This window comes from Thermobia domestica, chromosome 4, assembly GCF_964235325.1.
Source record: "Thermobia domestica chromosome 4, izTheDome1.hap1.1, whole genome shotgun sequence".
NCBI lineage: Eukaryota > Metazoa > Arthropoda > Insecta > Zygentoma > Lepismatidae > Thermobia > Thermobia domestica.
The window spans coordinates 216,274,387-216,288,209 of NC_137457.1; the positions used below are offsets into that span (position 1 = coordinate 216,274,387).

The window sequence follows — 13,823 nt, forward strand, 5'->3', positions numbered from 1 at the left end:
CCTTTGTAAATTCCTGTCCTTGTCTTCTAATCAAACTCTCATCTCTTACATTTCCCCTATTTTAACTTTTGTTTATTTGTTCACATATGAGTATATTGTCTTCTATCCTTTCATTCTAACCCAATCTTCTTTAAAACTCGCATCAATACTTCTCAGTTCACTGGGTCAAAAGCCTTTCCCTAGATCTACAAACACCACTTACACTTCTTTGCCTTTTCCTATAAACAGGGCCGGCCATAGTAAATTTTGCTGCCCCGTACAATGGCATCATTTGCCATCTCCCTTTCTCCAGAAAGAATAAATCTTAAGAACCACGATTTTAAGTATATTACCCTATCATAAACAACAAAGGCGAGGGAAAGTGCACTTGCACGCAGAAGGGTCAAAACACTACAAATACAATCACGTTGTGTCTGCTTTTTTTTTTATTATTATTTAAATGATAATCTATTATGTTAATGAAAGATAAAGCAAACACACCTGCAGAGGAAAAATGGTAATCCTTTCTATAAAATTAAATATCGAGCTTCAATTTCAAAATATCAGTTTGCAATTCCAGTGCATATAGCTCTTTTATTTCTTGATTTTCCTTTTACACCAGTTAAGAAATTAAAAGGAAAAAAAAAACTTGTTTCCACCTTCAATGATAAGAAATTTGTTTGTGACAAAGAAAAAACTAGTTTTCATATCAAAACTAAACGGAAAATCATTTGTGATAACTAATCATTTGTGATAACTAAATGGAACAGGTGTTTGCTACTGTTCGAGAATTGAGTTCTTGTATTTGACAACAATCAAGCAATTTATGCTGGGATTTGTTTGACCATTTGATTTAGCACTGTCCGTGTGACCTTAAACTAATGCGACCTAACCATCATTTATTAGTGTAGCATTGAAATAGGTCAGTTTAGTAAATTTAGCTACCATTATCATGAAGTCTGTTTCCAACAAGAAATATTTATTTTAAATAATATAGTTATGACAGATTTTGCCGCCTCTCGAAACTTGACGCCTCGTGCAAATGCATGTGTTGCACATGTGGTAGAGTCGGCTCTACCTATAAACCTCTCATCGATTACTCTTAATAAGAAATAGTATCTTTTATTCCCCTTTCCTAAACCCAAATTGTTTCTCTTCAATTTTTTTTAAGTGAACTTTATATTTGTACATACAGAAAGATATAAATACTGTCCTATTATGTTGTAGCATTCACAGTCAGTATTCAGCATTTATTTTTCAGTATTTATTTGGCAACCTTGTTCACTGCATTAATTAATAACATTTGCCATTTTCTTTGCAGTTGGTTGCTCTACAATTTCACAGACATCGCAGGGCATCTTCATTGGCTTGCCAACGTTCTTCTGGAATCAGAGAAAAATGGAGAAAAAGTTCATATTGCAGCTCATGTACCTCCAGGTAAATCCGATTGTTGGAAGATCTGGAGCTACGAGTTTAGGAAGCTAATGGACAGGTACATAAATTTAGATAAAATAATTGTTTTCGTTGTTTAGATATAGAGGAGGAAATGAAATACTTGAAATACATGTAGAATAATTTAAGAAGTACCATTTAGATTCATAATAATCTCTGTTGTAATTATTAAAGTTTACTAACTAGTTTTATCCTTGTTTAGTCTATACTTTTTAAGAAGTACACACAATACTGAGAACATTAATTGAAAAATATTTAAAGTTTAACCCTCTAGCGCATATTGTGCCATTTTTGACACATACCGATATTCTATTTTCAACGTGTACACATTGCACCCTGTTCCGAATGCAGATCGTTTTTGCCATTCACCAGGAACCAGTTGTTCAGTTCTTGACTGCTTGTATTACATTGTGGTAAATCTGTGAAGTCGAGGGCAGAAAGCATTTCAGTGCCAGAAGGAACTGAGATTGTTGGGCAACGGCCGGTGTCTTTTTTTTTTTTTTTTTTTTTCACGAAATGGTAATTTCTGACAAAGAGGAACAACATTTATATTGTTACCGTACTATTTGTTTCAATTTGCAATAATTTGTTGTGATTATTTGCAACAACCGAATAAGGAAGTGACGTAATGTGTTTGTGTCATATTGGGCATATTGTGCAATAAATGCATCTCTTGCAGCACTTTGTCATGAATTTTACGGAAGAAAAGGGAAGAAAAGTTCCAGTGGATAAAAGTCTAGCACTAGATAAACAAATATGTGCTTTTAAAGGAACAATGACCTCTAAAATAATATAATCCAACAAAATCAATTTCGTAGTTTCATCGAACACAGATGAAGTGAACAATTCGTGCAATTTCCAACTGCATTTAAGTCTTCTGCATCTCTGTCTTTCATCAGTAACTTCTTGCCAATAACCCATCTCGTCCATTCTTACATCTGTCACAGATATTAAAGCTCTTAGTATGGTAGCATCGCGCATCTTGTCCCATATATAGCCCATACTGGAACACCACATTCAAATGAGTGGAGCCTGGTGATTTGCACTAATATAGTTTGAATTTATGTTTAAAAAAATCAGTAAAAAAATCAAAAATAAAACTAAGTTACGGTACTTCAAATTCTTTAATTCATCCCAAAGAGGGTTAATAATGAAATATACTTTTAGGTATAATCATGGGCGGCGATTAGGGGGGCAAGAGGGGGCAGTTGCCCCCCCCCCCCACTTTTTTGACGTGATGCCCTAATTTATATAGTTTCATTTGGAAATGTAAACAGGGTGTCCACACAATTTGGAGAAAAAAACCTCTGACTTTTCCCTGACTTTCCATGACGAAAGTTCCAGATTTCCCTGACCCCCCTGGATAACTTAAAAATATAGAAAATAGAAAGAAACCCCAGCCTCCACACTCCCCATAGTTGGCCACGTTCTCTTCCGCTTCTGTTCCTTTCTTTTTTCAATTTTCTTTGCAAAGGAATGTAAATTTACAAACATGTGCATTAGGCCGATACTGATTAGGCCTACCTATTACACAAAATGTAAAGTTACAAACGAAAGTGTGTACAGAGTACTTACGATATGAAAAAAATTACACATTATATGCTTACACATTATAATACCAATTACACAGCATTATAATATTGCCTATAGTAATAAACAGTTCATACATGATTTTACTATTTATTAAAAAAAACACACACACACATTATGTAACACATATTTTTGCTGGTGCAGTTGTTAAATGCAACCCGTTTAGAAATTTGTTTTCATCCTTTCTCGCACAGTTTTCTTCTCATTGATCTGAATATCCTTCTTGTTGCCTCCGCAGTTTTTTTTTCGTTTCTCTCTCCTCTTCTCGTCTCCAGCATTTATTTCCCTTTTCTTTTCTAAATACACCTGATATTGTCTCATTGAACTTCTCACTGAATTATTGATAATCCACCTATTCTCATCACAGAATCATATATGATCCGTTGAGCCACCAGAGATTCTTGTTGTAAGTTCTCAACAATGAGAATTGTATTTATTGTGAAAACACTTTCAAAAAATGTGTTTCCGTGAAAGAAGATAAAACACTCCTAACTGGCCATAAGTCAACGAAGTTCTTCCCATTTCCTAAGACTAAGTAAAAAAACTCATCAAGTCCAATACCATCTTTGTCATTGGCTCTGTCATTCATTCAAGTGTTCCTTAAGTTCTTCAGTCTGAGCTTTCACTGTGAGCTGGAGAAACTATTTCTTCGCGTTCTCAGCCACTTGTTCAGATATCCTCTTGGCACCATGCAATTCTTCTAGAACAGCGTCTACCCTTTTGAGCAAATATGCCAGGATGCAGTTAGATGTGTTTCTCGCAGAAAATTAGTTTCAACAACCATATCAGAGAACACTGACTCCGTCAGTATCATCATTAAAAACATAGTAACAGTAAACCACATTTTACATAGTAACAGTAAAGAAATCAACGCTATTTCATAAATTCAGTAATTGAACAAAGGACCTAAATCTATTTTTCACTGACTTTTCTTGACCAATCTGCCATCTCCCTGATTTCACCTGATACATTTTTACTTACCTGGCTTAAGAAATGGTGTCATATGATATTTGCCATTGCGTGAGTACGTATTGGTTATTTGTCTTCCCGTGGAGTTAAGAAAGCTACAGGAATTGTGTTTTAATTGCAATTCAAAGCAATTAATATTGCAATTGCATATTTCTTTAAATGTCATAGCATATGCTTGCGGTACTTACTATATTTCATTTTCTAAAAGTAAAACATTCATTTAATGGCATGTGTGGAATTAAAAGTATAAGTTGTTCATTAATTCCCAGTTTCAATATAACTTCTGCAAAACAAGTGTCATTATTCATTACTACGATTAATATTATTCCTTATCCCTTCTATTTGTTTGTTTTGCAAATTTATTAAATAATCTGATCACACAATTTTCCAGACAGAATTTTAAGATGTTCATGAGCAAGAACTCAAATCTCTGCTTACACTTTCGTTGTTTAAGAGTATAAAGGGCAGTACCTACCTGTATTACTCTTATGAATTTACTTAATAAAATAGAAATACGATATACAGTATTTTAAGTGAAAAAAGATAATATCCTATTAGTTATACAACCTTTCATCAGTTGTAGAAACAACCAGGAAATCTAACACTGATATACAATTGTTCAGATCATGTCTTGCCCCCCCCCCCACTTTTAACTTCCAACCGCCGCCACAGGGTATAATTGATATTATAGCTCATTAATCATAGTATGTATTGTCACCTTGCTACTGTGGTAATGAAAGGCTTGATGGAGCTATATTTCAATATCAATTTTACGTTAATAGGTAGCGTGTATTTTAATCTGTCCTTGTTGGCCAAGAATACATATTTCTTAGCGACGGAGAGGAGGGGAAACTTGATTTTACAGATTTTCTCTAAAACTACCCATGAAGATTTACTCTCAAGTATATAATTTTGTTCACTTCGATGTCATCTATCGAGCCTTTGTACATTTCTTTTCTTATTATACATTAATGCTATTAGAATTTATTTGTATAAATTAGAGATTCTACGAGGGGTGATCGGAAAGTAAGGTTACAAAGCCTGCAATCAAACGTGTATATATTATTTCATACTACGATACAACCAATATACATAGTACATACATTAGGTTATTCTTCGACTTAGTCTCCATATCGCTGGAGGCACTTATTGCATCGTGGTATAAGTTTGAAGAATCCCTCCTGCTAAAAAAAAAAAGAAATAATAAAAATAAAAAAATAAAAAATCCTGTCCTTGCGTATTCAGCCACGTTGTCACAAAGTGTTTCATCTCCTTGTTTGACGCGAAGCGATGGCCTTTAAGGTGCTCTTTCAAGTATGACACTCTCAATTCTTCCATTAGATGTCGTAACGTCCTCCTGTTGTCCTGAATCAGCTCCTTCACGAGAGCCGTGTTCAAATCTGTTGATACCATGCTCGGTCGGCCACTGCCCTCTTCGTTGGTGATGTTTTCTCTATCAGCCACAAACTTTCGACACTACTCTGCGACATGCTGACGAGACATTACAGTCTCTCCGTAAACTTCTACGAGCTGCCGGTGAATTTCAGTTGTAGTTACATGTTTTGTCCACAGAAATCGAATAACTGAGCGAAATTCTTCGCGAGATCAGTCTTCCAAACAAGTCGCCATTTGTGTTTGCCTACAACTAACGCCATATGCGGTGGGTGGCTAAAACTGACCAGTTGCCAACTCCAGGTATTAACGTTAATGCACATTCCTCTATAATAGACGAAATTCCAGAAATATCAGCCTTGTAACCTTAGTTTCTGATCCTCCCTCGTATTCGTGATATAAATGTTTACCAAACATTAGTAAGTTGAAACATACGTGAAGATTTCGCTTCGAACTTTCTTATGTGGATACATATCAAAATATCAGTATATAAATCATTAAATAAATTATATGTTAAGTAGTACATATTAAACTTATTACAAAAAAAAAAAAAAAAAAAAAACATTAATTGCAAGGCTCTAGTTGTTTTAAAAAGCAAAGTTGACATATTTACTTCTTACTCTATTGAGGAAGAAAACACAGGGAAAAGAAAAAAAAGATAGGATTTTTACCTGAAACGAGAGGTACAACCAGACATAAAATTTTAAACAAATATAAACTTAATCGTTTGTAGTATCCTTTAAATCTCAATATTAATTTTAAATTCTAACTTGTAATACTACACAAATTAAAAACGAATATCCAACATGTGAATACTAAATTAATGTTCAAAGACTTGTTTAACAAATATGTCTGAAGTTGATGGGAGTGGAATAGATTTATCCATATTTTTGAAAGATGATTATTGTGTGTGTGTATTATGGGCTCGGTCTTATTAAGAAGTAGGGCTATATATGTTGTGGATAAGGTAATGTGAAAGATTTGTTTATTTAAAGATGTAATTTCAATATAGATCGATCAGGAGATTTGCTAACGAACATTCGTAATTGCTATTTCTAATTTTATGATTTAATATTTAACGGATTGAGATTGAAACTTCCTAACTAGATCACTCATTTTTATAGGGACTTAAATTACTTTTCTGTTTTCTGTGAAATGTACTGGAATTTTAATCATTTGATTTTTATTTACTAATTTCATCTTCAAATCTAAATCACTCGATTCTTAAAAATTCAATTTTATGATGTATAATTTTAATACATAATAGTCAAATTTAGTTTAAGTAATATTAAATCAACAAAATGTATCACATAGGACTTTACAACTTTGAATATTGATTTATTTATTTATCTTACAGACATGGTTTTGATGTCATTTTGAAGCAAAAATACATCAAGTGTTTTACCTTATACCTAAAGAGGTTCAATGTGGCTTCCATTGAGATACCTAAGGTTCAAATGTTCATCTTCATCCAGCCGATGTAACATTTCAACACAAAATTCCTTACGAGCAATTCTATCAGTCTTTTAATTCTGGTACCATTTGTAATTTGTATAGCTTGAGATGCAATCGTTTTCTCAACACACGCCGAACTGTCATGTGTGGAACGCCCAGCTATCGAGAAGCAAAAGTTTTATCTCACTTGCTCTACAACGACTTAAGACGTACGGAGATGACCTGAAGATTTCTTGTGTCTTACCGAACATCCAGTTTCAATAAAACACCTATGTCCCTGATAAATAGTAGCCCTACTGAGAGGATTTTTACCATAATTCGTACGAAAATTACGTTGCACAGTTGTCGCAGACTTGGATTCTTCAAACGAAAACATACAGCTAGCACGCTCGGGACCAGTAAAGGTAACCATCTTTGCTGCAACTGCCGCTAGCGCTTGCGGTGGCTTGCTTCTGAACTAGTGTACTACGTGAATCAAAACTTGATGTATTTTGCTACAAAATGACACCAAAACCATGTCTGTAAGATAAATGAATCAATCAATATCAGTTTTCAAAGTTGTAAAGACCTTTTTGATACATCCTGTATATATAATGCAAATTATTATTATTATTATTATTATTATTATTATTATTATTATTATTATTATTATTATTATTATTATTATTATTATTAGTAGTAGTAGTAGTAGTAGTAGTAGTAGTAGTAGTAGTAGTAGTAGTAGTATTACTATTATTATTATTATTTCGCATATTTTGTCTCGTATTTTCAATTTTTATGTTCCAGGAAAAAACAAAAGGAATTTTTGAATTTTTAGAAATGTGTACCTAAATTAGCAAAAGAATCTATAAAGGAGTTGAAACGGTCAATAAATATTTTTGTTCAATAGATATCTTTAAAATGAGTTTCACTATATTAAGAAACACCATCTTTTGTATCACGGTCTTTACCAGTTTAAGTCGGATATCTATGCATGTTATTAAATAATATAGCATATTTTCAGCGTTCTTTTTATTGTGTATTTGTGTATTGTTTTAGTTTGTTATACTTGTCATTCTATTGCATGTATTTTTATTTATTGTATTCTATGTACTAAGGAAATCGTAATAGAATTATCTGTAATTTCCATACTCAATAAATAAAAAAATGAACAAACAAATAAATATAATTTTTATTCAGATTCCAGGGAATCGTAGCTGCTCAATTTTACGGCCACACTCATTACGATGAATTCTACCTCATTTACGATTTGGATGATCCTTCTCGACCCAGCAATGTCGCATTTCTTACAGGAAGTGGCACTACACACGTTGATCTCAACCCTACATATCACGTGTTCCATGTGGATGGTGAACGCGACGCTGCTACATGGGTAAGTAAATTAACAGTTCTTAGATAAAATATAGTACTTATGGTTCATTTGTATGAAAGAAAAGAAATGTTTATTTTCAATAGTTCGACAACAAATTCTAATAACTGTCATTAGCAAAGGTACAAGCACAAGGAAATAAGCTAAATGTACGCAGAGGTAAGTTAGGATTACAGGAAGAATCAGTAAGAAAAGATTTATATATATGGAGTAATTTTACACCTTGAAAACGATTATAGTTTTTCTTTTTAGATGTTTGAAAAGGCGTACTTTACGTCTGCTGTACTTAACGTCTCAGACATATCCTTTGAAACGGATTTTTTTGTTTCACTTTGACATAACAACACAATTTTCTTGCAGTCACACACGGTCTTGTACTTATATTAAAAAAAAAAAAAAAATTATCTATGTAATAACATTGTTTTACTACTGTTTTTGAGCGCAACTTTTTGGGTGGAATCAGTGGTGAAATTTTGTATTTTAGAAATATCGGTTTTAAAGTTTGGGAAACAACAGGATAAAGGGAAGAGCCCATTCAATGGTTTCCACTAATAGAATAGCTGTAAGTGAAACTATTTCCTCTATGTGTGAGTTTATGTTCGTACTGATTCTTCGGATAATTGTATTTTGCCTATTTTACCTTAACTTCTTTGTCCTCTTGTCATTGACATTGACAGACTGTTATCAAAATGATTGGGAAAATAAAAGATATCTTACCTAATATCCTTGTATTTATTATAACACAAATTGTTTCAAAGGCTTCGTTGGGCCCTTCTTCAGTATGTAGTATTCTGCTACGCTTCCAAATTTACATGATAAAAGGATTTTTTTTACTTCGTGAAAACCCGTAACACTAATGAAATTATATTATATGTAGAAATTTGTTTCTTTATATAGAACAGGGTTTAACTGTCATTTAGTGTCCTGGAAATATACTCCAATTTTATTTATGATGATCAAAAGCCTAAGTTAATGGTAGTTGTATCTGTTGCATTATTGAATCTCTCAAATATTTAACTGATATAAATGTAAAAAGCATATCACTAATTTACACTCATTTCTTCCAGAAACTATAATGCAAATTACAGAAATTAATACACCCTATAGTGCTTGTTAGTAAATATTCCTTTCTTTCTTTACTCAACGGAATTGTTGCTGTTATACTGTGCCTAATCGTAAATATGTCTTGAAGTCGCACCGTCTTATTTGACAGTTCTTTGTTTAAATGTATTTGAGCTAGTAAACGAAAAACCAGCCGACTTCTTGGCATGTCTTTCTGAAACTGAAGATTTACTCAATGCTTATGTATATAACCGAGCTGTGACGAGCTCTTGTATAACACAGAACAAGCTCCAACATTCCTTAACGATATGAATGTCCACACGTGACGTATACAAGACAACAACGTGTTTGATTTTTCTTAAGAAAATAATGTATTACCTCTGTATGACCATGATTTGCTGCCTGTATGTTTCCATTATTTTGATTTCATAAAGAATGGTGGAAGATTGCAATTAATGATGAGCTAAAGCAATTCATAGCTTGAGGAACACCAATCTTTCTTTTATGACTGTAGAATTCAATGCACAGTGAAACATGAGTCTGATTGGTTATAGTGATTATTGAACCATTTCATTGTTATCGTTTTTGATTGCATAGTTTGAATGGTCTCTACAATCCATTGCAGTTGCTACTTCTTTCGATTTGACTACTTTTTTAACGAATATTGAATTAATTTGATACATTCAACAGTTGGTTAGTTGTTCAATGAGTTGTACATAATAGCATTTCAAAATTTATTGGAAACATCTGTTACGTTTTTGTAGCATTCATTTACTTATTAAATATAAAAATTTTACACAAAGCCATAGGCAAATTTTAGTAGAATGTGTAATATTGTGTGGAAAATGTTATTCTAATTCAACGCAATTTTTACACTGTGGAAATCGAACAATGAAGACCTCTTGGTACATTTCATGGTAAAGTCATCCATGTTGAACTTTTATGTCACCTTCGACTAATGAAGAATATACTTTAATAATTGACTTACTAAATGAACTCACTACGTCAATAACCAAAACTTACGTATTATGGCTGGAGCTGTCATCACATTATGCGTTTGTTAGATCATAATCAAAGTTTTGAGTTTTCAAAAACCAGCCTTTCTTTAATGCCGGTCACATGACTGTAGTATTTTCGTAGTATCTAAGGCGAATGACATTTAATCCAATCTAGGACAAATTCCTTTTTTATTTGACACAATAATTCCATAATAAACCGAGCAGTTCTTAAGTCATCCCTATGTGAAGATATGAAATCTTACATTAATTTTCTAATAATCAAAATAAATTATATCTTTCCACTGATGTATTTTAATTTTCTCCAATAACAGAAAGTGTTGGATCATGAAGCATGGGTTTACAATCTAACAGCTGCAAATCTAAATCCACATCAAAATCCGTCATGGTATAAGCTGTATACTTTTAACGAAGCCTACGGAACTAATTCTTCATTGCCAGAAGATGTGGACAAATTAGTGCACCGAATGGCTCAAGATAAGACGCTTTTGGACCTCTACTGCAGGTATGTTATATATCCAATACTCTCTATGACTCTCTATGAGAATATCTATCTATCTATCTATCTATCTATCTATCTATCTATATATATATATATATATATATATATATATATATATATATATATATATATATATATAGAGAGAGAGAGAGAGAGAGAGAGAGAGAGAGAGAGAGATAAATAAAAGTGACTATGTTTCTGACTTCATACCTCTTGAACCACCCGACCGATCAAATAATTCAATTTGAACAAGTGAGAATAGGTCTGAGAAGTTTCAGCTAAAACATCAAAATTGTAATTTTCTACTCCTGTGCTTGACAAAATCTCTTAATACTATCTCCACATTTATGATGTTGAGAACTTCACTTCGTGTTGCTGACGTTACTAGACCGTTCAAACATTCTTGCAAAACGAAGGCCTAAGGATTTTTTTTTAGTTTAGAAAAACTTTCCCTGCTAGCAACTGACACTAGAATGGCAAAATTCTTAAACCAATAAGAATATTTGGGCTCTATATACTTTCATAGCAACTCATTTCCGTTAATATCACACTCACTTACATGGGTTAAATGCAACTGGAGGTTGATGCAACACATCCTAAGTTTATTCTTTCCCAATTTTGAATGCTGGGGAGGTCATACAGATATTTATAGTTTTTAAAATATTAGGATGTGAGTGCTGGGTAAGTCCTTTCGTTGTTGGTTTGGCCAGCGCTCAATGCAGTGCCATGCCGTGGAAAACCAGCGCTCGGGATAAGAGTATACAACGGACATATGAGTGAGGTCGATAGACCAGCCGCGAAGCGCCACCATGGTTGGCACAAAATGTAAGAAAATTTTCAAAAACAAGCTGTGATTTTCCTTGATTTTAAGCACTTTTTATTACGTTTTCCTTTCATTTATATAAATGCATATGTATTTTCTTAACATGAGTAACATTATAGGATCACTTCCTAAAGCAGGAAGAGGATTTAAGTGCATACTAGTTTGTACTGATATTGACAAAACTAGTTAAATTAATACCTTTATGTGAAACCACAACTAAGTCCATTGCTAATGCATTTGTCAAAATATTACATACCTATAAACTGATCCTCCTGGCTTTCTTCGATGTGAAGTCATTGATTAACTGGTCAAAGTTCAGTAAGAACACTCTTTGCGTTCCGATGGAAAGTATGGTTAAATCTGACAACCGTTCCTGATGTTACTCTAAAATATTCTAAGTAATTTTCCTCTCTTTCTCTTTCCTTCTTTTTTTTTCTTGTTTTCTCCCGAATTTTGCGTCCTCTTACTTCGGCGCACCCCGCTCGCCCTCCCTGGATACGGCACTGGCTCAATTCGACCGTATCTTTCGCATGGGGCCTCACGCCGGCAATGACTCATCGTACCAAAGGTGAACGCTCTATCGCAGAACCCCTATCAATATACTTGTACCGTTGAAAACAATGTTATCTCCTCAAAGCTGGGTTTTGTTTTACCCCATATCTTCCAACAAATAAACAGACTATACAGAAGTCTGAATGTAAGATAAAAATGATCAATTAAGCAATTTTAATTTGTGGATTCAGATTTGAACCAGGGAAGTCATTTAGAGTGACGACATTTCTGCTTTTTTAGCATTTTCTGAAAAATATATTTTTTGACTTGTTGTTTCCAACCAAGTCATCCAATTTGCAAGGTAGTTAAGAAAATAAAAATTAGCTTAGCTTAAAAATTAATTAACGTATTGTTTCGGACTTCTTTGTTTTTCTCTCTTAAACATTTTGGAAGTGCTTACATGTTAGATTTTTAATTACCCAAAATTTCTAATTCGTAACTTCATTACAGTATGTAATTGTGTCAACAACAATACTGTCAACAAAATATAACAATAACTAATATTTGTTATATTTTCTTCTCATAGGTTCTATGTAAGTGACGCAGAACCCGGTAAAGAAAAGAACTGCCAAGGGCAAAACGATTTCCTTTGTCAAATGGTGACGTCAGTCCCTGGCGACACAGAAAAATGTGAAGAAATAACACTACAATATAATCAGTCTCATGTCCTAGGTTAATTTTATTAATTGCATGTATGAAACAGTGTGTATTTCAGAGTATCAAGTGACATTATGAATAAGGAAAAGTATGTGATTGTTGAGTGTAAACATATGTGTGTGTGCGTGTCCGAATTCATTCGAAATGTTCTGTGTGAAATAAAAACTGTGAAGCACTGTCAAGCATTTTTAAAGGAAAAAAAGACGAGTTAATTAGTGATTTACCTGTGTATGTTTGATATCTTGTTATTTAGTGTTTTGAAGGATACAGTTTTTAGCTTTAATGTCATAAACGAGTTTTAAATCCAAAAAGTAGAGCAGAATGTTCACTTATTTAAAGATACATTTGTATGTGATACTGGATTCAAATGTTAATCAGTGTAGTAAATGTACCATAATGACAATCCATTTATCTGAACTTAAATATATGTAGTAGTTGCTTACTTGATAGTTAACAACTGCAGAGAAAACTAAATAAAACCTGCTCTTCTTGCTGGTTTAGTGGTTGGTGTGCCCGCCTTTGGTGTACAGCGTCCCGGATTTGAATTCCAGTTGGAGAGCATTAAAACTTCGGGTTCTACCTTAAACTGTAGATCCACGTCTCATATACCCTCGATACTGAAAAGGGTCGCTAAACATTAAAAAATAAAAAGAAAGATTGTAGCTTTCAAGTCCGATTGTCCCGTCATCATAGTGTAGAAAAACGTGAAAAATAGACCCCCCCCCCCAAAAAAAAAAACTCGTTCAAGGGTCCCATTCGACCAGTAGTGTGGTCAAATGTGATACTTTAGTGAACGTCTTTATCTCATGTGATTTTTTTCTATATTACTTCTTTCTTCATTCTGATGAAGCATTTAGCCATGGAAGCTAAGTGCCTTTTTGAAAAATTTATAATGTTATGTATGGGTATCTGTTAATAACTATCATGTAAGTACCTCTCGTATTGTTTTCAATGTGTCTACACTGACGTTCATTTGTTCTGATTTATATAACCGCTATAAAAAGA

The 13,823-nt window shown here is 33.3% G+C and overlaps 1 protein-coding gene across 1 annotated transcript in view; it reads left to right on the top strand.

Moving 5' to 3' along the window:
• Window positions 1-13,496, top strand: part of LOC145683031 (sphingomyelin phosphodiesterase-like) — an 83,144-nt gene extending 69,648 nt beyond the window's left edge. The window contains exons 7-10 of the mRNA XM_081754388.1: window positions 1,301-1,471; window positions 8,017-8,209; window positions 10,599-10,789; window positions 12,688-13,496. Of these exons, the coding sequence (XP_081610514.1) occupies window positions 1,301-1,471; window positions 8,017-8,209; window positions 10,599-10,789; window positions 12,688-12,838 (706 nt within the window). The 3' untranslated portion in view covers window positions 12,839-13,496. The remainder of the gene's footprint in view (window positions 1-1,300; window positions 1,472-8,016; window positions 8,210-10,598; window positions 10,790-12,687) is intronic.
• Window positions 13,497-13,823: the final 327 nt, after the last annotated feature.